The sequence below is a fragment of the Neoarius graeffei genome, chromosome 25, assembly GCF_027579695.1.
Source record: "Neoarius graeffei isolate fNeoGra1 chromosome 25, fNeoGra1.pri, whole genome shotgun sequence".
NCBI classification, from domain to species: domain Eukaryota; kingdom Metazoa; phylum Chordata; class Actinopteri; order Siluriformes; family Ariidae; genus Neoarius; species Neoarius graeffei.
In genome coordinates, this window is record NC_083593.1 from 52,858,718 (window position 1) to 52,883,771 (window position 25,054).

The 25,054-nt window shown below is 42.6% G+C and overlaps 1 protein-coding gene across 2 annotated transcripts; it reads left to right on the top strand.

The window, feature by feature from the left end:
* The first annotated feature begins 315 nt into the window (after positions 1-315).
* On the top strand, positions 316-23,861 carry pigo (phosphatidylinositol glycan anchor biosynthesis, class O). 2 transcript variants are annotated; one of them, XM_060908486.1, is made up of 11 exons: positions 316-515; positions 2,408-2,895; positions 4,321-4,464; positions 4,733-4,856; positions 7,120-7,279; positions 7,391-7,573; positions 11,030-12,575; positions 12,705-12,908; positions 13,637-13,824; positions 14,108-14,178; positions 20,595-23,861. In XM_060908486.1, exons 2-11 carry the CDS (start codon positions 2,409-2,411, stop codon positions 20,722-20,724), a joined length of 3,237 nt encoding a protein of 1,078 aa, XP_060764469.1. In that variant the 5' UTR covers positions 316-515; position 2,408; the 3' UTR covers positions 20,725-23,861. The 2 variants fall into 2 exon arrangements, with proteins under 2 accessions (XP_060764469.1, XP_060764471.1); XM_060908488.1 differs by having other exon boundaries at positions 13,637-13,766; positions 20,595-20,681.
* Positions 23,862-25,054: the final 1,193 nt, after the last annotated feature.

The window sequence follows — 25,054 nt, forward strand, 5'->3', positions numbered from 1 at the left end:
ACTGATATTTGCGTGAAATTAATTATTATTTTAATTCACAACAACAACATAATACAAGAATTAGCATAAACATCTTAATAATGTATCACGATTTATGATTTAATTTCTCAGCGCTACATATAAAATTGAGTTTAAATTCATTTCATTTTAGTTTAAACACATTTTAGATGATTTAAAATACTCTACAGATTCTCCTTTATATTTTGTTTAAGTATATTTGTGCATTTCCGGTGTATTTCCGGTATCGCGCCGCTGTCCTTGTGAACAACCAATCACAGTGAAGGAGGCGGGGTTTACTGAATACGGGTAGGAAAGAAAATAAAGTATACTGTGCCGGTGTGAAAACGACTCTCAATGTCGTTGGTGAATGAAACTCATCTGAGCTGAAAAATAAAAATGCGGGTCTGATCAGAGCCACTGCAGGGGATTTCAGTGGTTCACTGGATGGTTTTCTCAGAGCGGATGTTGCATTTGTTTCTCCAGTGAAGGAAGAAAGGCAGCAGAAGATTTGCAAGGTCAGTATAAAGCATGCAGCATCCAGAGGTTTACTGTAAACCTGTAAAACACACACATGGGATAAAAACTCACACTGCTCTGGGCTGAGTTCAGGTTTTGGAGCAGGAGGAGGGTTTGGATCGATGACTGACTGATTCCTGATGTTCCAATTGTCCTTTGCAACTTGGATTTGTCTTTAAACCCTTTCATGCAGGGTGTTTATGATGACAAAGAGGCTGTTTTTAGGAAAATATAAAATATAAGAACATATAAATCACCTTCAGATCACTTTACTGTCATTTCACACACATTATTCTGCTGATTTCTGTTTATTTGCCATTTTCAGTGCAGAATGCCTTTGGAATATCTTCACAAACTTCCTACAGAAAATCCAAAAAACAAACAAAAACCCAACCCCAAGCTTTTAAAATTAAAGAGATTTTTCTAAAAATTAAAATTAAAAAAATACTTTTTGTAGATTTAAAAAAAAAATCTCTCATTTCATCTCATTATCTGTAGCCGCTTTATCCTGTTCTACAGGGTCGCAGGCAAGCTGGAGCCTATCCCAGCTGACTACGGGCGAAAGGCGGGGTACACCCTGGACAAGTCGCCAGGTCATCACAGGGCTGACACATAGACACAGACAACCATTCACACTCACATTCACACCTACGCTCAATTTAGAGTCACCAGTTAACCTAACCTGCATGTCTTTGGACTGTGGGGGAAACCGGAGCACCCGGAGGAAACCCATGCGGACACGGGGAGAACATGCAAACTCCGCACAGAAAGGCCCTCGCCGGCCACGGGGCTCGAACCCAGGACCTTCTTGCTGTGAGGCGGCAGCGCTAACCACTAAATATTTTAAAAATATATATATTTACAGCGCTAAATATTTATTTATTTAATTAAAAATGATTGTTTAAAATATTTAGGGAAAATGTATAAATATTTTATATCATGGTATTGAAAGATTTTTAAAGATGAAGCAAGAATATGTTGATTTTACTTTTTATATGTTAAAGGAAAATTTTTATTTTTAAATGATTATTTTTGGAAAATATTTAAATATTTTATATAACAGTATTTGAAGATTTTAAAGATGAAGCAAAAATTATGTAACATCAAATCAGCTGGTTGAAGTCATATTTATTAAAAAAAACCCTAAATAATAATAATAACAAAAATGTAGATCATAAATAAATTTTGGAATTGATTAAGAAAAAAGGGAGGGGCGGCACGGTGGTGTAGTGGTTAGCGCTGTCGCCTCACAGCAAGAAGGTCCGGGTTCGAGCCCCGTGGCCGGCGAGGGCCTTTCTGTGCGGAGTTTGCATGTTCTCCCCGTGTCCGCGTGGGTTTCCTCCGGGTGCTCCGGTTTCCCCCACAGTCCAAAGACATGCAGGTTAGGTTAACTGGTGACTCTAAATTGAGCGTAGGTGTGAATGCGAGTGTGAATGGTTGTCTGTGTCTATGTGTCAGCCCTGTGATGACCTGGCGACTTGTCCAGGGTGTACCCCGCCTTTCGCCCGTAGTCAGCTGGGATAGGCTCCAGCTTGCCTGCGACCCTGTAGAACAGGATAAAGCGGCTACAGATAATGAGATGAGATTAAGAAAAAAGTTTATAAACACATTGGAAAAAAATTTTTCAAGTGTCAAAAAGTTTTTATCCTTTTTTCCTCCTACATTATATTCCTACACATGGTCAAATTTATTTATTTATTTAAAAATTATATTTAGAAAAAGTCTAAATTCATGCCCCATATAATTAGAAGTACAAAAGAACTGTGAGATGTTTTGAAATCCTTTGTGGATGGATGTAAAGCTCCCCACATCCTCCATCTCATGGTGTATTTATTCTCAGAGACGCTGCACTTCACCGTGTCGTGGTTTATTTCTTTTTTTCCTGTGACAGAATGAAGAGACTCCCCGTCCTCGCCTTGCTCCTCTGGATATGTTGTGCGTTATATGTCGGTATTTTCCTGTTCGTGGGCGGTTTCCTGTTGGTGCGCCTGGAGGTCAGTAGGACGAGCACCTGCGAGGACATCTTGCCTCCGTCCTCGAACGCGGCGTCCTCGCCAGACTTCTGCCCCCAACATCCTCGCGTACGCAGAGCTGTAATCCTCATCATCGACGCTCTGAAAGCCGAGTTTGCTCATTACGACCCAAGAAACACCTCGCCCAGACCATTTGAGAACAAGCTGCCGGTTCTGGGTGAGATGGTTTCATCTCGGGCGTCGCACGCCAGGCTGTACACGTTCAGAGCTGATCCTCCGACCACCACCATGCAGAGGATCAAAGGTTTCACCACTGGATCTCTGCCCACGTTTATAGACGTGGGGAACAACTTCGCATCCAGCGCCGTGCTGGAGGACAACCTGATTCACCAACTCGGTCAGACAGGTGAGAGAGAGAGAGAGAGAGATGGGAGGAGGTGTGTGTGTGTGTGTGTGTGTGTGTGTGAGAGAGAGATGAGAGGTGAGAGAGTGAGAGGTGAGAGAGAAAGAGTGAGAGGTGAGAGAGGGTGAGAGAGAGTGAGAGGTGAGAGAGGGTGAGAGAGAGTGAGAGGTGAGAGAGAGTGAGAGGTGAGAGAGAGTGAGAGGTGAGAGAGAGTGAGAGGTGAGAGAGGGTGAGTGAGAGGTGAGAGAGGGTGAGTGAGAGGTGAGAGAGGGTGAGAGAGAGAGTGAGAGGTGAGAGAGAGAGTGAGAGGCGAGAGAGAGTGAGAGGTGAATGAGAAAGAGAGTGGTGAGTGAGAAAGAGTGAGAGGTGAGAGAGAGGGGGTGAGAGGTGAGAGAGAGGGGGTGAGAGGTGGGGGGTGAGAGAGAGAGGGGGTGAGAGAGAGAGAGAGGGGGTGAGAGAGAGAGAGAGGGGTGAGAGAGAGAGAGAGGGGGTGAGAGAGAGAGAGAGGGGTGAGAGAGAGAGAGGGGGTGAGAGAGAGAGAGAGAGGGGTGAGAGAGAGAGGGGGGGGTGAGGGGTGAGAGAGAGAGGGGGGGGTGAGGGGTGAGAGAGAGAGGGGGGGGTGAGGGGTGAAAGAGAGAGAGGGGGTGAGAGAGAGAGAGGGGTGAGAGAGAGAGGGGGGGGTGAGAGGTGCGAGAGAGAGAAAAAGATTGAGAGGTGTGAGAGAGGGGGTGAGAGGTGAGAGAGAGGGGGTGAGAGGTGGGGGGTGAGAGAGAGAGAGAGGGGGTGAGAGAGAGAGAGAGGGGTGAGAGAGAGAGAGAGGGGGTGAGAGAGAGAGAGAGGGGTGAGAGAGAGAGAGGGGGTGAGAGAGAGAGAGGGGTGAGAGAGAGAGGGGGGGTGAGAGGTGCGAGAGAGAGAAAAAGATTGAGAGGTGTGAGAGAGGGGGTGAGAGGTGAGAGAGAGGGGGTGAGAGGTGGGGGGTGAGAGAGAGAGAGAGGGGGTGAGAGAGAGAGAGAGGGGGTGAGAGAGAGAGAGAGGGGTGAGAGAGAGAGAGGGGGTGAGAGAGAGAGAGGGGTGAGAGAGAGAGGGGGGGTGAGAGGTGCGAGAGAGAGAAAAAGATTGAGAGGTGTGAGAGAGAGAGGGGGGGTGAGAGGTGCAAGAGAGATTGAGAGGTGTGAGAGAGAGGGGGGTGAGAGAAAGAGAGTGAGAGGTGAGAGAGAGAAAGTGAGGGAGAGAGTGAGAGGTGAGAGAGAGGGGGTGAGAGATGAGAGAGAGAGAGAGCGTAAGTGCTCTGACTGATGGGTTTTGCTTTAGGGTTGTTAATGAAATTCATGGTTTTTGGGGGGAAACTACTGGAAAGTTAAACACTGTAGTGTACAGTAACTCTGTGTGTGTGTGTGTGTGTGTGTGTGTGTGTGTGTGTGTGTCCAGGGAAGCGAGTGGTCTTCATGGGAGACGACACATGGGTCAGTTTGTTCCCTAAAAAGTTCCACCGCTCGCTGCCTTTCCCTTCCTTCAATGTCAAAGATCTGCACACCGTGGACAACGGAATCCTCCAGAACATTTTCCCCATCAGTGAGTCTGTGTGTGTGTGTGTGTGTGTTTGACCCTGAGGGTCTGCGAGAAACAGCCTTTCAGTCCCCGCTGTGTCCTGTACATCCGGCACAACTGACAATAACGTTGTCTTGAACTTGAACCCAAACACCACTTCTATAAATTACTCGAACCCCTGAACCGATCACGGTGTGTTAACGATCTCAGCTTTCAGGTTGTGTAGCGCTGTAGCCGAAAGCGTCGTATCGAACCTATTAAACCGCGAGTGCGTTGTGTCTCGTCCTCACAGTGGATGGAGATGACTGGGACGTGCTGATCGCTCACTTCCTGGGTGTGGATCACTGCGGCCACCGTTTCGGCCCCGACCACCCTGCCATGGCGGAGAAGCTCACTCAGATGGACGGAGTTATCAGGTGAGGGGTAACGTCCTCCGAGCAAAAGAACGGTTCGAGTTTGTCTTGTTTTGAAGTAACATTCAAATCATGCATGAAGTGTCAGGTTCACCTGGAGAAGCTGGAACAGGCAGGCTGATTCGAGGAAAATATCAAATATACGAACATATAAATCACCTCTAGATCACTTTACTGTCATTTCACAGATATTATTTTCCTGATTTCTGTTTATTTGCTGTTCTCAGTGCATGTCTTTGGAATATCTTCCCAAGCTTTCAACAGAAAATGTAAAAAAAATAAAAAAATAAAATCCAACCCAAAACATTTAAAAATTAAACAGATTTTTCTAAAAATTAAAATAAAAATATTTGTAAATTTAAAAAATTAAACAATATTTCAATATAATTTAAAACATTTTTTAATTAAATTTTATTAAAATTTATATTTAATTTTAATATAAAATAATTTTTATTAATAATTAAGGAAAAAATAAAACCCTATTTTCGTTTTAGAAAACTTTATTAAAAAAAATAAAGCTTCTACATTAAATTACGTTAGACCTAAATTAGTTTTGAGCGATATCACAAAAAATATCATACCACGATACTCGAAGGAATTTTACGATACATGTAGCGCAAACTGCTGATAATACTGTAATGTTTAATATTAAAGTATTCTGCAGGTAGAAAATGGCAGTTTCACCTGGAAAAGTTTGCATTGTACGATAGTTTAATTAGTTTTTCTTTGGAAAATGAATAACTTTAACTTCCTGAGGTGGATTACTGGATTTAAACAGGATTGATTCTGAAATTAGGGAATATTTAGTGCAACTACTTTTACTCAAAAGACTTTCGGGAATATTCGAGTCTTGACTTCTTAAATTCGCAAAGAGAGAACAGATCCCCAGGAATAAAGTCATTAAGCTCAGCGGTCTCAAAAGTAGCCGGTCACCGGCGGCAAATCGCCGGCTATGGCTTGTTATGCCGCCGGCTATTGTCAGTCGAGTCACACAATTTAATATTAAATATTTCTGACAGCAAAAAAAGTTGTGAACGTAAATTACATCCACTATGTCATGTATGTCCGTTGCCGCGTCAACTGTGTTTACATCCTCGACACGAGTGCAGCCATTACTGCCGCCTGTGTTGCCAGATTGCGCGTTTTCCCGCCCTATTTGGGCGGTTTTAAGTGCATTTTGGCGGGTTTTGAACATATTTTGGGCTGTAAAACGTCAGCAGTATCTGGCAACATGTTTTTTTTTTACTTAATACAAGAAATTAATGGATGCCAACGTTTTTGCCAAAATGGTATTTTATTTTCCATTGTTTAGGCAGCTTCAGCATCATACTGTGAGATTCTGTTCAAATTGTTTTTTTCTTCTATGAAGCCTGAGCCATTTATTTTATTAGTTTATAATTATTGTTTAATTTAGTCTTCAGGAGAGACTGCCTGCACACAGTACTAGTATTAATAGTTTTTTTTTTCTTACATGAAAGCTGAGGCATTTATATTATATTTTAAGGTAACTTCATGTTGTGCTGTGAGGTTCTCTGCACTTTAACTTTTGAACCAACAGGTGCATTTGGATAAGTAAAGCCTATTTTTCTGCATTTTTGTAGTCCTGGTAATCTTTTATATTGGTAAAGTTGTTTATAGGACCATTTCTCAGTGTCTGTTTTTTTTAATCAATAGTTTTTCAGTAATAACTTAATATTTAACATATCACTCAATTTTAAACAACCCCCGCGCCTCCCCCATGGCTTGCCCCCATAGTCTCCAAAATTTCTGTGGGAAACACTGGCGTGCGTAACAACGCTAATCAAGCTTAAGCTAGACGACCCGCCTCAAATACCCGTCCCGGGTAAATGTTATCCCAATTTTAGATGGCCTGTTCCAAACCATCCCGCCCCATGAAAAATTCGTACTTGCATCCATCCATCCATCCATCCATCCATCCCTGCACGCTTTGCGTGCATTATGTCTGCCGCTGGCAGACATTTTACCATTTTGCACCCTGCTGTAAATTATTTGTACCCTGCTATTCTCCCAAACTTTGAAGCCCCTGTAAGCTGTGACTTGTTTCAAGTCTTGCTTGAAATCGTTTCTCTCACTCATGCTTCATACTTTCTGTCGAGTCACTTGAAGTAAATTTGAGTGGGTTTTTTTTTTTGCTTCCAGTGCGTGTCTTCTTATTATGGTTACCTTTCATCGAATAATATCCGTGTTTGTTCACACTCCCTCCAGCGTGGCGTATTAAACCCCTGTCATGCCTTTCTGATCTCAGGTCAGTGATAAAGCGGCTGCAGAACGACACTCTGCTGGTGGTGATGGGAGATCACGGGATGACCGACACTGGGGACCACGGAGGAGAAAGCCAGAAGGAAACCGACGCTGCTTTGTTTCTCTACAGCGGTTCACGTCTGTTCCCATCTCCTGACGCACAGGTGAGTTATTTCCACCGCTGTACATCCTTCCAGGACCTGTACGCCTTCTCAAATCAGATCTTCAGAATATTTACTATATTAATTATGTATTTTATATATGTCTGAAATCAGCAGGCGGAGCCCGAGTTGGTGCCTCAAACTGATTTAGTACCGACCCTGGCTTTGCTGTTGGGAGTTCCCATCCCATACAGCAGCGTGGGTCAGGTTATGCTCCCGCTTTTCCCCAAAAACAGCTCTCCGGATGCACCTGAGGGTCTCAGCCAGGTGGAGGCGCTGTGGATCAATGTCAAACAGGTGAGACTGTGGATAAGCTGAAACAAAGCAGTGCCTCCAGACTGCAGAGCTTCTGATAAGACGCAGGATTGAACTTTTTATTTCTTTATAATTACATAATAAAGAACTGGATAAAGTGTGACTCGATTAATTAGTATTCACAAAAATGTGACCTAGAAACTGAAACCTGAATGCCTGTGTCTTTATTTTGGGTGATAAATCCAGACATAATTAGTTTTTTGCCTTGAAATATCCTCGTCAAAGTCCTTGCCCAAAAATTAAAATGAAGGAACATGCTCTTATCGGAAAATAATCAACAAGTGGCTGGTTTGACGAACTACTCAAAAGTTTCAAATAGTAGCGCACGCCACACACCCGAAGTGTTTTATACCTCTTATACCACAGTAATTTGTTCCTAATTACATTTGCTTATTTATTAAAGTGCTAGTCTTATGAAAATGACATCATAAAATCCCGGGTTTTGTGTCCGATATGCTCAAATAGGCTGCAAAGTTCACTGCTAAATAAAAAAATTGGTTCGAAAAATAATTTTTTTTGCATCTGAATTCTGTTCCAGAAATCACTAAAAGCTTGTCCGCCATTAGATCGCAGCGATTTATTGGTCAGCGACGCTGCATGTGTGGCGTCATATCATATGCGCGACTGCCTTCTTTCGTAAAGCTACACAACTTTACGACAACAAGGACGAAGAAGTGACTCGGAGTAAGCATGTTTCGGTTTGCTTTTAGATCAGCAGTTGTCTGTCGTCTATCTAAAGCCTCGGTCACAACTGGCCGTACGTGCTCCTACGGCCGGTCTACGTGCAAAAAACGCAAGAAAGGCACGGAGGGCGCGCGTGAAACGCACGGAGGGCGCGCGTGTGTCGTGCTGATTTTCGAGCCATAGACCGGCTGCAGAGGTTGTTTGTCCTGTCAAACAAACTCTACGGGCGCTTATGTTTTTTTTCAGGTTGCAAGACAAACTTACGGCCAACGTGCGTCTTTCTCCATGAACAAAAAAAACGCAGCGATTTGGGAAACGCCAAAAATCGCACGGCCAAAAAATCGTACATCCGGTTGTGACCTAGGCTTAAAGTGCCATTCCACCATTGGATGTATTCTTTGGCATAAAATACAATATATTTTGACAACATATATAAATGGTATCACTAGATAGAGAAATCTTTTAGCTTCAAAATGATATATCAAACATAATTTTTTGACAACGACAAGTATATTAATTTTGCGACCAAAGTCACCTACCCTTTTAATTTCCGCGCGTGATGTCATCGGCAGGTTCCCCTTCTTGTGTACCACGTGACGTGTGACGTGGCACATATTATCAGCAATGGTGGATAGAACGCGATAAAAATAATACCAATAAATCTAGCTAATGCCAATAAATCTAGCTAACTGAAAGATTAACTCAAAATTTTTCGCAATTTTTTTGGCCCCCATATACGAGGAGAAATGACTCTCTCACTTTGGGGGTTTCCTGGTCTAAAAATACACCGACACGTGGTACACAAGAAGGGGAACCTGCCGATGACATCACGTTTCACTACCGCGCGGAAATTAAAAGGGTAGGTGACTTTGGTCGCAAAATTAATATACTTGTCGTTGTCAAAAAATTATGTTTGATATATCATTTTGAAGCTAAAAGATTTCTCTGTCTAGTCATGTTGTCATAAAATATATTGTATTTTATGCCAAAGAATACATCCAATGGTGGAATGGCACTTTAAGTATTATATTTGGTCACACAGAAACGACCGTAGAACGTTATTGATCTGACAAAAGCCTGGTGCACATGGGCGACTTCTCGTTCGCAAGCGTATTGCGATTTTTGGACGCAAGTTTCCCTTCTCAGGTAGCCGCGTGTGTGCATTATCTGTGACCAGTGGGCAATTTGGGGAGGGGGATGCAAGTCACGTGGAAACCACGTGACTACTTTGCAGGCAGGGATTATCTTAGCCTTTGGAGGTGATCGCTTCGTTATCGCAAAGACATGTACACGCGGCGATATCTCTGTAATAAGTCAGCGACTGGCAATTTTTTTTTTGTCACAGAATATCAAGCATGTTTGATACCTGCGATCTGTCGCAAGCAACAAAAAATCACCGTCGCAAATATCCGCGCACGAAGCAATTTTTCGCTTGCGTCAAAAAAGTTGCACGACCAAGCGACGGAAAACTGCCCGTGTGCGCCAGGCTTAAGGGCAACTAATAAATTCAAGCAACAGGATAAACGTAAGCTTGCCGCTTCCTGTGTGGCGGTGAGCTCTTTGGGACGGCGCTTTTGACTTTTTTGTTTCCAGATCGCAGGAACTGTTCCGCGTACCAGACGTCACTCAAATCCTTCTGTGTGGATCTGCCTCACAAATTTGATCTTTTTCAAAATGTATGGAGCAGACACCAAACCGTCCTGTCAGCTTGAAGCTGCCTCTCTTTGTCTGCACGAATCAAATGCATTCATTCCGTAAGTGTCCTGCCGACTTTGGACTGTAATGGATTGAAATTCTTTTTTTTTTTTTTAAAAAAGCCTAGGTCACAACCGGACGTACGATTTTTTGGCCGTGCGATTTTTGGTGTTTCCCAAATCGCTGCGGTTTTTTTTTGTTCGTGGAGAAAGAAAGACGCACGTTGGCCGTAAGTTCGTCTTGCAACCTGAAAAAAACCTTAAGCGCCCGTAGAGTTTGTTTGACATGACAAAGAACCTCTGCGGCCGGTCTGCAGCCAGTCTACAGCTCGAAAATCAGCACATCACACGCGTGCCCTCCGTGCGTTTCTTGCGTTGTTTGCACGTAGACCGGCCGTAGGAGCACGTACGGCCGGTTGTGACCGAGGCTTTAATCGGCTACACTTGAACAGCCTTGAATGGCACACATCTTTGTAGGCATGCTTTGGTTTTAATTTTGTTTTGGAATAAAATACTCGTTATAAAACGTGCTACATTTTGCAAAGCAGACGAAGCCAGAAATGCCGCAAACTTTCAAGTGTTGCGCGTATGATGTCACTTCCTTTGAATTAACAGTAACTTGCCAAGATCGCGTTCGTGTAATGGCGGACTCAAAGAGCCAAACTTTACCAGCTAAATAGAACATGTTCCCGATCTCATATTAAAATACAATTTAGACAGTAAACTATTTAACATGTCTAGTTTTACAAGGTATAATTTCCAGGAGTGATGTCATTTTCATAAGACTAGCACTTTAAAGAACAAACCATCATGTTACTGAGAAACCACAGAGTGTAAACTCGTGAAGACTTTCCCAAAACTGTTACAAAGCACTGATGCTATTGTTATAGAAGCTGAAGCAACACTTTTGACCAATCAGGTTCAATAACTCAGCAGTGTTGTGGTATAATTCAGGGTAAAACTAATTCATGAACAGGAACTCCATGGACTTTAGTTCCCCTGATCTCTGTTAATCACGATGGTTCTAGATAATCCCCTGTCTTTTTGGTCCCATGTATAGGTTCATCGTTTTTTGGAGACCTACTCCAGCATGGCCAAAGACATTCCACCAGATAGTTTGTCTCAACTGCGGGCTCACTTCTCCCAAATCTCCTCTCAGTACATGAGTTCGATACGTGACAGAACTCCTCCTCCCCCTGGCCTGGTGGCCTCCATGCAGGAATATCTAAGCTCTGTTCGAGAGACCTGTCGTGCCTCCTGGGCTCGCTTCAACCCTTTGAAAATGGCAGCAGGCCTGCTGATTCTGGGTTTTGGGTGCATCTTGTGCTATATCATCTCAGAACTATCTGCTTTGGTTCTCCAGAGTGCTATATTGAAGACTCCAGTGCTTGTTGGGCTGATGATTGGGGGAGTGGTAGCTGTGGGTCAAATTTTCACTTTGGGATATGTGGACGTCTTGTGGTGTTTGGGAGCTGCTGCGTTGTTTTCTGAAGCTTCGTTCCTGTGGAGAGTTCGGAGGGTGTGTCCTTGTAGCCGACTGTCTCACTGGTGCTTTTTAACTCCACCATTGCTCGTGCTCCTCCTGCGCTGTGCGTCCTTGCTCTCAGACAGCTACGTGATCTACGAGGGACGTGTGGTCACATTCTTACTGTTCAGCTTAGGGCTTTATGTTCCACTTCAGCTCAACTGGGATGGACTTGTGGTGCCTGCACCTTCTACCGATACTCAGAAACCTCCCGGACTTCTTGCAGCCTTGTTACCACCCTCGGTAGTCCGGCGTGAGAGTGGTACTTTGCTTGTTTGCATAGGCATCTTGGTGGCATGCCTCTACCTTTCTCTGTCATTCCACAGCTGCCGTGAAGAACAGGGTGCTTGCCAGCCTTCGGTCTTTTTGACACCACTCTCACGGGTTCAGGATAGTCGTCTCCGCAACTTGCACTACGTCCTGTCCCTGGCATCACTTTCTGCCTGGGCATTCTTGCTACATTCTTGGTTACGTCACTACGGAAACATGAACAGCACAGGTGTGGTGGTGTTTACAGCATGCTACCTGCTTCCTCTTGCTTCGATCTGCATGGGACTACATTGGGCGGTCAGCGCGACTCCAGAGGACACCTTCAGGAACCTGGCAGAGCTGATTCACTTGGCGCAAGTGATTCTGCCACGTGTTGCCTTCGGTCTCCTAGGCCTTGGGATGCTGCTCGTGTGGCTGGACCCACTTACAGTGTTTCTAAAGACACGAGCACCTTTGAACTCTCGAGGTACCGTCATGCCACCTCCAAGGTACCGTGCTAGCACTGGAATCAGCCCTCAGGCTGAGCTGCACCATCTTATACCACAGTTATATCAGCGCATCCGCCAATCGCTTGACGATGAAGGGGACAAGGGGACTGATCCAGATGGACGGCCAGCAGTAGAAGCCTACGGACTGGGCACTGTCTACTCTGCACCCATGGTCTTGTTGTGTGGTCTGATGGGTCTTGGGATGCTGCTGCTACACCCCGAAGGCATGGCACTGGCTTTCTTGCTGCTACTGCTGCAGGCTGCAGCTCTCCTCCATCTCCACGCCTCTGCCAGCAATCTCTCCAACCAGCAGAGTCACTCGAGTAAGCTTAAACCTGAGATACTACACTAAAAAATGGAAGCATTACGAATGATGAATGGCAAAGTGTTCAAATACTATCTTGAGCAAATAATAAACAAACTGATTGATTATTTGCTGCAATTTTCATCAGGTATCTTCAGTGTTCCCTGGGCTTCTGTGGTTCTGTGGTCTCTGGCTGCCTCACAGTTCTTCCATGCCACAGGTCACCTGCCAACCTTCCCGTCCATCCAGTGGAGCGCTGCATTCGTGGGTTTTCCTCAGGGACACACGGGCACCACTCTTCCCGCCATGCTCGTCACCCTCAACACCTTCTCCTCACACATCCTGTTTGCAGGTATCTCCAGATGTGGTTCTGGCATTCTGAACCTTTAACTCATGTACTGTTCTTGTGTTTGTCTGATGCGTAAGGAATAAAACGCTTGGAGATATTGTGGTGTAACAAGTGCCCGAGAGTTACTGCAGAGTAACTGGTACCACCTCTTCGACCAAAATATGTTTTATTCCTCTTATACCACAGCAATTTATTGAAGTCTGTGGAAGTTGAAATATTTAGCTAAATAAATTAGCCTGATGCATCTTATAATACAGACGAGTTTCTAGTATAACACTAGCTATTACTTTGAGTCAACCCATGCCAGGACCTGGTCTTCCCGTGCAGTCTCCCGTCCCAGTACTAACCAGGCCCTTAAGGCACATTGGGCGGTGCCAATCTCCGCTTCTATAGCCCTCGGCCTCTCAACTATTACATAGCTAGGGTTACAGTGGGAGGGGGGCGGATCCTCTGGTAACCGCGAGAGTTCAACTCCCCACTCGCATCTGTATTGCAGCGTGCCTTGCCAGACGGCAATATGTACCATTTTTATGATGGTCTTTGGTATGACCCAACTGCGAGTAGAACTCACGATCTCCCGGTCGAGAAGTGGCCACGCTAACCACTAGGCCAGCTCACGGTGTAATATGTTGAGTAAATATATACAAACTTGTGTACTTGTAAACATGTCTGGATAATAGTTTTGCATGTTCTGTTTGGCTCTCTGTGTATATATATGTGTGTGCATTTAGTCAGCTGCCCGTTGCTGCTCTTCTGGCCACTGGTGTGTGAGCTGCGTGGGTCTCGAACCAGCCGCTCGGGTGGAGGTGAAGATGGAGACGAGGTTGTCATGGAGATGAGGCTGCGAGAAAACCCACACCAGTTCAGTTCAGCTTTACTGCAGCTTGCAGCACGCTACCTGTTTATTAACGGAGTACAGGTACACACACATATATATATATATATATATATATATATATATATATGGTGTTTTTTCATGTACTTGTGTTGTCTAGTCTCATTACTTGTGTGTGTTATGTGAGAGGTGGAACGCACTCAAGTTACAGTATTTAATTTTACGCATTTGTATTTTTCCTTTGTGTGATTAAGTGGCCACTGGAATTAATTTATTTTCATAAGAATAGTGAAAACACATTTCACCTTTAACTCCGTCTCTGTGTTTTTTGTCTTTTGCGTGTGTGTGTGTGTCTGTGTGCGTGCAGGTTTTGGCATCGGTTTGTGCTGCTGCTATTCTCAGGAGACACCTCATGGTGTGGAAAGTGTTTGCACCCAAGTGAGTGACACATTGAACTTTTCTCTCGTACACACTCTTCACGCCTGCTTACACCCTAAATCAACCTGCTTAGGCAGCAGTTTCAGAAGTGTGGAGCAAAAATGTGCCGAGTATGGTCGTAACGGATACGTTTTGTTTGTGACCAATTTGGTCTTTTTGAATGAATCACTAAGCTGAATGAATCATATCTGTGAATGATGACAATCTATCTATCTATCTATCTATCTATCTATCTATCTATCTATCTATCTATCTATCTATCTATTGAGGTATTTCACTCACGTGACCAAGTCATGTGATGCTGCCATTTTGGATGGCACGGCTCGAATCAGTTTGAATGCGAGGAAGGCGACAAACGAAAAACATAAAAGAAAAAGGAGCGAGATACAGAAAACACCTTCACTATCCAGCGACGTAGGGCATTTACAGGGCGAGCAGAGGGAGAGGTATTTGCAAAATTGAGGTTAGCAGGCTTAGAGAATGACATTTACCTGCTTCCACCAGGATTGTTCACTGACAGCTAAGGTTTGTTCACATTTTCATTTACTTTCGGTCCTCAGGATAAACAAAATGTTATTAAATGTCATTGAAATAACTTCTTAGTCTGTTGAGACATGGCCCGTTATAAGTTTTTCCTTTACTGTATTTACTAGTTTACTGAGCGCGCTCCGGGGCTGGCTGGCGCTAGCTAGCTAGCGCTCCGGGGCTGGCTGGCCGGCTAGCTAGCGCTCTGGGGCTCGCTGGCCGGCTAGCTAGCGCTCCGGGGCTGGCTGGCCGGCTAGCTAGCGCTCCGGGGCTGGCTGGCCGGCTAGCTAGCGCTCCGGGGCTGGCTGGCCGGCTAGCTAGCGCTCCGGGGCTCGCTGGCTCAGTAAACTAGTAAATCCAGTAAAGGAAAAACTTGAGACTGAAAGGTTTTAACAGTCATCCAAATGACTGAACGTAAACATTGCTACAGTAACATACTAGCTACTGTTGTTGACATTAGCTAGCTTGCCGTCCAAAATGGCGGACACCGGGGCGTCACGTGACCCTGTGACGTCAGGTGAAATACCTCAATATCCAACTTCAAGACAAACAAACACGATATTTTACATCAGTCAGTGAATCCTTTTGGTCGTGAATGTTCAGTTCAGTTTATTACTTTATCCCAAATGGGCAATTTGATTGCAGACAGGACCACATACAATACCACACCACCATGGACACAGCACAAATTAGCAATCCAATTGTTCGACAGGACACATGCCACACCACAATATACACAGCACATTACAGACAAGATAAAAATGCTCAATAAATAAATAAGATGCATATAAAAAGAAGAAATAGGTACTTAATGGACAAAGCTATCTTTTTCTGGTATGTGCATTCAGTAGTTGGATAGAAAAGGGGATGAAAGAGTTTTTGTACCTTTGTTTGAGAGCAGTGGGAGTTTTGAGACGTAGACCAGACGGCAGAAACACGTATTCAGAATACATGGGATGAGCTGGATCTTGATAGATTTGAATGGCTTTGTTAAACACCTGCTTATTAAAATATTCAGTTAAACTATCAAACTTCACCCCCACAATCTTACTGGCCACATTTACAATTTTTGAAAGTGCATTTTTCTCTTTGATGGTAACATTTCCATACCAGCAGATGATGGAGAAAGTGAGTATTGATTCAATAAAAGCTTTGTAGAACAGTGTCATCAATGTTTTGTCTACCTGAAACTTGGCCAGTTTCCTGAGTGCAGAGTGTCTTTGTTGCCCTCTCTTGCACAGGGAGGTGGTGTTCAGGTCAAATTTAAGACGGTTGTCTATCAAGGTGTCAAGAAGCTGTATCATCATACTTATAGGATGATACAGCTTCAACATCCTGGCCATTTATGACACTGGGCCTAAAAGCAGGGGGCAGTCGTCTAAAATCTATAGACATGTCCTTAGTTTTGCTGATGTTCAGATGCAAAAAAGCATCATTACACCAGGATACAAACTCATTAATAACAGGGCCATGCTCATACTCATGGGAATCTAAAAGACTGACAATGACAGAGTCATCTGCAAATTTTAGAATATGCCTGTTAACATGCTGGCTACGGCAGTCATTGGTGTACAAAATGTACAACAAGGGGGACAGGACACACCCCTGGGGTGATCCTGTAGAGGATGTAAGGCTACTGGACAGTATTTTATTTACCTTCACCCTCTGAGATCTCTGTATAAGAAAATCAAGCAGCCAACCAATCAGGTTTTGGTCAAGGCTAAAATTGTTCAGTAGTTTCTCGATCAGTAGATGGGGTTGGATGGTGTTAAATGCTGAGGAGAAGTCTACAAAGAGCAGCCTAGAGATTCCGCTAGCATTCAGTGGATCAGTGCGAATCAGTGAATCATTCAGTAACAACAAAGATTGACTGCTCTGTTGTTCAGTGGATCAGTGTGACTCAGTGAATCATTCAGTGTACAGCTGAGATTCACTCCTTTCTTATTCATTGGAATGAGTACAAATCAGTGAATCGTTCAATGTACAACTGCGATTCACTCCCCTTTTATTCATTAGATCAGTGTGAATCAGTGAATGATTCAAGAACAACCAAGATTTGCTCTTCTCTTGTTCAGTGAATCATTCAGTCACAACTGAGACTCACTTCTGTCAGTCAGTGGGTCAGTGTTGGATCCAGTGAATCTTTCAGTCATGACCAAAATTTGCTCCTTTTCTGTACAGTGGATCAGGGTTTGAATCAGTGATGGAGTCAGTCATGAAAGAAGTTGACTCCTTTATGACCAGATCAGTGTTTGACTCGGTGAATCATTTGGTCTTCTTGACTGAGATTCACTGAGCTCTCACTGAGTGGTCAGTGTTTGAATCAGCTAAAGATAACCTTTCAGTTATGACTTCTTTGCTCCTCATTTGTTCAAGGGATCAGTTGAGTCAGTCAGTACGTTTACATGCACATCCAAATCGAGCTACTGTTGGTAATCGAGCTAAGGGTCCCAGCAGGGGTGCCAGAGAAATCCAATCCTACATGCACACAAGGAAATCGAGCTATTGTGTGAGGTACATTGTGCACCCGAGCCACAGGTGGCGCTACACGCCCCATCGTGTTGGTACACTTCCGGTTGTCGTCATGTCCGTGCTCAAGCTGTTAGGCTTGCTCTAACAGACTGTTTGGCTACAAACTGTCCTGCGCAGACCACTGTTTTGTAAGACAACTTATTTTGCACAATTGTATAATTTTATAAAGTCCATTTTTTGCTTACAAAAAAAATTTTTTTTTTGCTTACAATTTAACTTATGTCTTAATAAACACACAAAAAGTTCAATTGTTTTGCATTCTTCAGATGTTGGACATATATATATATATATATATATATATATATATATATATATATATATATACACACACACAAATACAATGACTTGTTTATGTACACAATTCACAGCTATGCAACAGCTGTACAGATGTATTTGGTGATACAGTAAGTGAGCTAAATTTTAACAGTGCAAACAATGCCACAAAAAGAAAAGATTCATGCCGTTGTCATGACTTGTTGTCATGCCGACCAAGGCTGTTGTCTTTCCCGCTTGTGGGCTCGTCACTCGTCACTTCCGGAAGGGGCAGTGCTGAAGTAAGTAGCTCGAATACGTAGCTCGATAGGGTTTACGTGCACAAACACTACGTTCAGACTGCAACCTGAAACGACGCATATCTGATTTGTTGTGAAATCCGATTTTTTTGTTAGGCCGTTCACATTACCAATTATATGAGACTTGTATGCGATCTCCAATATGAACGGAAAACGACCCAAAAGTGTCCCGCATGCGCAAATTGACACGTAATAAGCACATCTACGTAATACGTAAACAAAAAAAAAGCGCACTCTTCAAGTTTGCAAGTAAAGCATGGAGATGAGGCGAGACCTGGCGATGTGGTTTTTGTGGCGGCGGCGGAACTCACACAATAATCTGATTAATGTGGGCAGCAGACTAATGAGACCGAAGGTGTCAAATTACTGGAAATTTCCAGAACAATCTTATAATCTTGTAATACAGGATGGTTTAACATCCAGGTCCCTACCAAATCCACCATTAGCTTGATCAATTCTATAAAAGTCTATTTAAATTCTGAAAACTGTACAAATGTTGTTGTTTTCCACCAAAGAGGCGGGATTAGCCAACGCAGAATAGTGATGTTTGTCTCTTGTTGATGACGTGTAGGTCGCATGAATGCGACCTGTCCGGTCAGACTGCAGTCGCATGTGAAAATAACGGATATGCATCGGAATTAGGACCACATATCCAAGCGGCCTGGGTCGCATGTGAAAAAATCGGATCTGTGTCGTTCAGATTGTCAATAACAAATCGGATACAGGTCGCATATGGGCAAAAAAATCGGATATGGGTCGTTTCAGGGTGCAGTCTGAACGTAGTCCAAGTAGCTCGGCTACAATCGCATAATCTAGGTCGTGTAGCTCGATTACGAGAAATCAAGTTTGGTTCGATTTCAGCCTAGCTAAGGTGTTTCCATGGCATTTAGAACTTCGATTTCAGTCGAGCAACGGCAGAAATTCGATTTTCTCTATGTGCATGTAAACGCACTGAGTGAGTTGAGTGAGTCATGTTAAGGGTCATTTAGCTGGAGATTTCCAGGATTTCAGTACAAGCAGCAGGGAAATTTTGGGAAATACAAACTTATTAGAAAAATGCACACAAAATAGCAACCATTTAACATTACCCAAGCTGTTTGTCGTTTGTCTTAAATGACTGTATTCTCACAGCGGTCTCAAAAGTAGCCGGTCACCGGCGGCAAATCGCCGGCTATGGCTTGTTATGCCGCCGGCTATTGTCAGTCGAGTCACAAAATTTAATATTAAATATTTCTGACAGCAAAAAAAGTTGTGAACGTAAATTACATCCACTATGTCATGCATGTCCGTTGCCGCGTCAGCTGTGTTTACATCCTCGACACGAGTGCAGCCATTACTGCCGCCTGTGTTGCCAGATTGCGCGTTTTCCCGCCCAATTTGGGCGGTTTTAAGTGCATTTTGGCGGGTTTTGAACATATTTTGGGCTGTAAAACGTCAGCAGTATCTGGCAACATATTTTTTTACTTAATACAAGAAATTAATGGATGCCAACGTTTTTGCCAAAATGGTGTTTTATTTTCCATTGTTTAGGCAGCTTCAGCATCATACTGTGAGATTCTGTTCAAATTATTTTTTTTCTTCTATGAAGCCTGAGCCATTTATTTTATTAGTTTATAATTATTGTGTAATTTAGTCTTCAGGAGAGACTGCCTGCACACAGTACTAGTATTAATAATTTTTTTTTTCTTACATGAAAGCTGAGGCGTTTATATTATATTTTAAGGTAACTTCATGTTGTGCTGTGAGGTTCTCTGCACTTTAACTTTTGAACCAACAGGAGCATTTGGATAAGTAAAGCCTATTTTTCTGCATTTTTGTAGTCCTGGTAATCTTTTATATTGGTAAAGTTGTTTATAGGACCATTTCTCAGTGTCTGTTTTTTTAATCAATAGTTTTTCAGTAATAACTTAATATTTAACATATCACTCAATTTTAAACAACCGCCGCGCCTCCCCCATGGCTTGCCCCCATAGTCTCCAAAATTTCTGTGGGAAACACTGGCGTGCGTAACAACGCTAATCAAGCTTAAGCTAGACGACCCGCCTCAAATACCCGTCCCGGGTAAATGTTATCCCAATTTTAGATGGCCTGTTCCAAACCATCCCGCCCCATGAAAAATTTGCATCACTTGCATCTATCCATCCATCCATCCATCCATCCCTGCACACTTTGCGTGCATTATGTCTGCCGCTGGCAGACATTTTACCATTTTGCACCCTGCTGTAAATTATTTGTACCCTGCTATTCTCCCAAACTTTGAAGCCCCTGTTCTCATAAACAAATCTGTGAACCAATCATTTAACTGCTGACTCAAGTCACAAAAAAAGAGTCACAAAATTTCAACTCCATTCATTGAACTAATCTGAATGAATCATTTAACAGAACCGACTTAAAGGATTCGAATCACATTAAAAAAAAGGGGAAAAAAAAAGAGTGCCATGCAGTGGATGGATAACTCATGCAGCTGAATGAACCAATGAATGAATCGGAACTAATTAGACCTGTTTTCAGAACCAACTCTTATGACTCGGGTCACTGAAAAGAGTCAAATATTTCAACTCCAGCTGAGGCGATTTTTGGATGCTATCATGTAAAGTGGACTAGGACTTAATACTTCTGAGATGAGATCCTTCACTGCATGGTTTATTTTCAGAAAGAATAAACCACATCATTGCTCTCTTGTTTTCTTTTGGCTCACACTTCCAATGTTTTCAGAGTTTGCTTAGATGAAGTGTTACTAAAGGCAGATTACTGTGTGTGTGTGTGTGTGTGTGTGTGTGTGTGTAGGCTGATGTTTGAGGCCAGCGCGTTCATCGTGGGCAGCGTGTTTGTGCTTGTCGGGGTCGCTCTGGTCATGAGGGTCGACGTGGCCGTGGCTCGCTTATTTCAGAGACTCCTTCCAGAGAATTCCAGGTAGCACCACCTTCTTCTCTGTTCCTCCTACAGTTTCATCCATCGTCCGTCCATCCGTCTGTCCATCACTGATGACACGACGCACACGACTGCCAGCACGATGGACGGAAACAACAACGGATGAAAACGGGTCTCAAAATGGCCTCTGTCTTTCAGAACTGGACACCTGCTGATATTTTGCTCAAACACACAATTAATCTGAGCCATCTGAGACACTGCTGCTTTGATAGGTGAAGAAAAGACGGAGGAGTGAAAGAGAGGTGGATTGTTTTACTGCCATAGACTGGCTGGTTTCCTGAAGGGCTTTTGTATTATAAAAACACACACATTATCAGAGGTGCTGTGATTCAAACATAGCAAACTTCATGAAGCAGTATTTGTGCCAATGCTAAGCTTCTAATCCCTTCACTGAAAGCAGTCGTTGGTCTGTATTCACTCTGTTCAGAATGCTGTTCTACCTGCTGTGGCAGTGCTGAAGTAGAATTTAACCCTCGTTTTATCTTTACATAAAGAGAGCGATGCGGCGGCGCTTTAATCTTTCAGTCTGTCACCTCCTCATCAAATGAATCAGCTTTGAAAGCTTCAGCTTTTATGCTAATCCTGTTGGCAACCTCATTGCAGGTCATGAAATATAACCTAACCCGAATCTTTTTCCATAACTCATCGATATTTATTTATTCTGGGACTTTGAGTCCAACGACGTTTGCTCCGCCATCTTCACTACTTAGGCTGGAATTCTCATTAATACGACATTGTTGGGAAATGGTGAACGAGAAAAGAAACTCATATCTTGACATTTGAGATTGTTTCATTATTTTTTCCAATAATTTTTCTGAATAATTAGCACCAGAAGCGCTAAACACATCAGAAATATTTTAATATAAACATTTAATGTGCTTCAGGACAGATGGAGTTGTGCTTTATGCTTTATAATGAGGTCAAGAAAATATTTAAAAGCACTAAATTACAATTAGGTCCATAAATATTTGGACAGAGACAACATTTTTCTAATTTTGGTTCTGTACATTACCGCAATGAGTTTTGAACAAAACAATTCAGATGCAGTTGAAGTTCAGACTTTCAGCTTTAATTCAGTGGGTTGAACAAAATGATTGCATACAAATGTGAGGAACTAAAGCATTTTTTAAACACAATCCCTTCATTTCAGGAGCTCAAAAGTAATTGGACAAATTAAATAATTGTAAATAAAATGTTAATTTCTAATACTTGGTTGAAAACCCTTTGTTGGCAATGACTGCGTGAAGTCTTGAACTCATGGGCATCACCAGACGCTGTGTTTCCTCCTTTTTAATGCTCTGCCAGGCCTTTACTGCAGCGGTTTTCAGTTGCTGTTTGTTTGTGGGCCTTTCTGTCTGAAGTTTAGTCTTTAACAAGTGAAATGCTGCTCAATTGGGTTGAGATCAGGTGACTGACTTGGCCATTCAAGAATATTCCACTTCTTTGCTTTAATAAACTCCTGGGTTGCTTTGGCTTTATGTTTTGGGTCATTGTCCATCTGTATTATGAAACGCCGACCAATCAGTTTGGCTGGATTTGAGCACACAGTATGTCTCTGAATACCTCAGAATTCATCCGGCTGCTTCTGTCCTGTGTCACATCATCAATAAACACTAGTGACCCAGTGCCACTGGCAGCCATGCATGCCCAAGGCATCACACTGCCTCCGCCATGTTTTACAGATGATGTGGTATGCTTTGGATCATGAGCTGTACCACGCCTTCGCCATACTTTTTTCTTTCCATCATTCTGGTAGAGGTTGATCTTGGTTTCATCTGTCCAAAGAATGTTCTTCCAGAACTGTGCTGGCTTTTTTAGATTTTTTTTTTTTTAGCAAAGTCCAATCTAGCCTTTTTATTCTTGAGGCTTATGAGTGGCTCGCACCGTGCAGTGAACCCTCTGTATTTACTTTCATGCAGTCTTCTCTTTATGGTAGATTTGGATATTGATACGCCTACCTCCTGGAGAGTGTTGTTCACTTGGTTGGCTGTTGTGAAGGGGTTTCTCTTCACCATGGAAATTATTCTGCGATCATCCACCACTGTTATCGTCTGTGGGCGTCCGGGTCTTTTTGCATTGATGAGTTCACCAGTGCTTTCTTTCTTTCTCAGGATGTACCAAACTGTAGATTTTGCCACTCCTAATATTGTAGCAATTTCTCGGATGGGTTTTTTTCTGTTTTCGCAGCTTAAGGATGGCTTGTTTCACCTGCATGGAGAGCTCCTTTGACTGCATGTTTTCTTCACAGCAAAATCTTCCAGATGCAAGCACCACACCTCAAATCAACTCCAGGCCTTTTATCTGCTTAATTGAGAATGACATAACGAAGGAATTGCCCACACCTGCCCATGAAATAGCCTTTGAGTCAACTGTCCAATTACTTTTGGTCCCTTTAAAAACAGGGTGGCACATGTTAAGGAGCTGAAACTCCTAAACCCTTCATCCAATTTTAATGTGGATACCCTCAAATGAAAGCTGAAAGTCTGGACTTTATGCCCATGTCCATTATATAACTATAACTTGAATGTTGCAGTAAACGGGTAAAAAAACAAAATTTGTGTCAGTGTCCAAATATATATGGCCCTAACTGTATGCGATCATTTTGTTTGAAGACCTAATGAGTGTCAGGGTCAATCCAATACTTTATTATTATTATTATTATTATTAATAACACCAAAAACACCAGGTTTGCTTTCAGTACAGGTCAGAGGTCGTGAGATTTACCGCCGAGGTGAGCCATGTCATGAGATTCGGTTTGTATCGATGTTTGTTTATTTTTAGAAAGTTGTATTGACATTTATAAAGTATTTGTGTTGTGTGTGGGGGGATTATTTTATTTTTTTTATTTTATACAGTTGTGTGGTGGGTTTAAAAAATAAATTCAAACTTCCTGTTTTTGTATTTGGTATGATGAGATATGAACAGTTGAGGGGGGAAAAAAATTGAGATTTGGTTGATTGTAGCCACAACACAATAGTGTGTGTGTGTGTGTGTGTGTGTGTTTTACCCACTGTATTTTTGTCTTAATGGAAAAGAAGCAGGTTGATTTTATACACTGTGAATGAAATGTAAATTACATCTTTCTAATTGTTCTGAATTGTATTAAATTAAATGTAAACGATGGAGAAGTCAAATAAAATTTTATACTTTGACAATGAATTTTGTTTTTTTTTTGTTATTTATTGTTTATTTAAGTGTTTGTTGATAGATCCCTGTTCTTTAAATAAAACAGGGTGCCCACTCACACCTGATTTTCATCCCATTGATTGAAAACACCTGACTCTAATTTCACCTTCAAATTAACTGCTAATCCTAGAGGTTCACATACTTTTGCCACTCACAGATATGTAATATTGGATCATTTTCCTCAATAAATAAATGACCAAGTATAATATTTTTGTCTCATTTGTTTAACTGGGTTCTCTTTATCTACTTTTAGGACTTGTGTGAAAATCTGATGATGTTTTAGGTCATATTTATGCAGAAATATAGAAAATTCTAAAGGGTTCACAAACTTTCAAGCACCACTAATTAAACAATATTCTAGAAGTTTCTCCAACAACATAAATGAATGATTTGAGACATTTTTGATGTAACTAGCATTCCATGACCCTGTTTGATGAGGAAGTCGGTTAAAAATGAACAGGACACAACAGAGGGATGAAATTTCTTGGAAAATTGCAGATTCATATCTTGGGCATCTGTGGTGAGATTGCATCTCAGACATGATGTGAAAAAGTGATCCTTATTTCCTGAATGACAGCGTTGTCTTTACCAGGAATGTTGCATATTCTGATTTCAAAGCCAGTTTGAGGTTGTGTGTTGCTCAAGGGCATGGTGACAGCACTAAGGAAAACAGCAAGCCTTGAACTTCCCATGGTATCTCATTTCTAAGAGGAGAAATAAAATGACAGAGTCACTTCTGTGGAAAAAATTTTAGGTTTGTTTTAACAGCATCTTAATGAGTAACTCATAAATAGAGGGAAAATATGTTTGGGTCAAAGCAATAAAATATACATTGACAGTGTTGAGTGTTGTTGAATTCCTGCAAATGTGTGAGGAGGATGCATGGAACGATATATTGTGTGATGATAAATCACAATACAAATTTATACTGAGTCAAATCGATGAAGTAAAAAATGAATTGTGATTATTATTATAATTATTATCAGGCTGGGGTCGGCACGGTGGTGTAGTGGTTAGCGCTGTCGCCTCACAGCAAGAAGGTCCTGGGTTCGAGCCCCGTGGCTGGCGAGGGCCTTTCTGTGTGGAGTTTGCATGTTCTCCCCGTGTCCGCATGGGTTTCCTCCGGGTGC

Bases quoted from the DNA above. Each gene is read 5' to 3' on its own strand.
- pigo (XM_060908486.1), top strand. From the start codon at position 2,409: ATGAAGAGACTCCCCGTCCTCGCCTTGCTCCTCTGGATATGTTGTGCG. The intron at 12,909-13,636 runs GTATCTCCAGAT...GTGTGCATTTAG, and splicing joins CTCACACATCCTGTTTGCAG to TCAGCTGCCCGTTGCTGCTC. The intron at 13,825-14,107 runs GTACACACACAT...GTGTGCGTGCAG, and splicing joins TGTTTATTAACGGAGTACAG to GTTTTGGCATCGGTTTGTGC.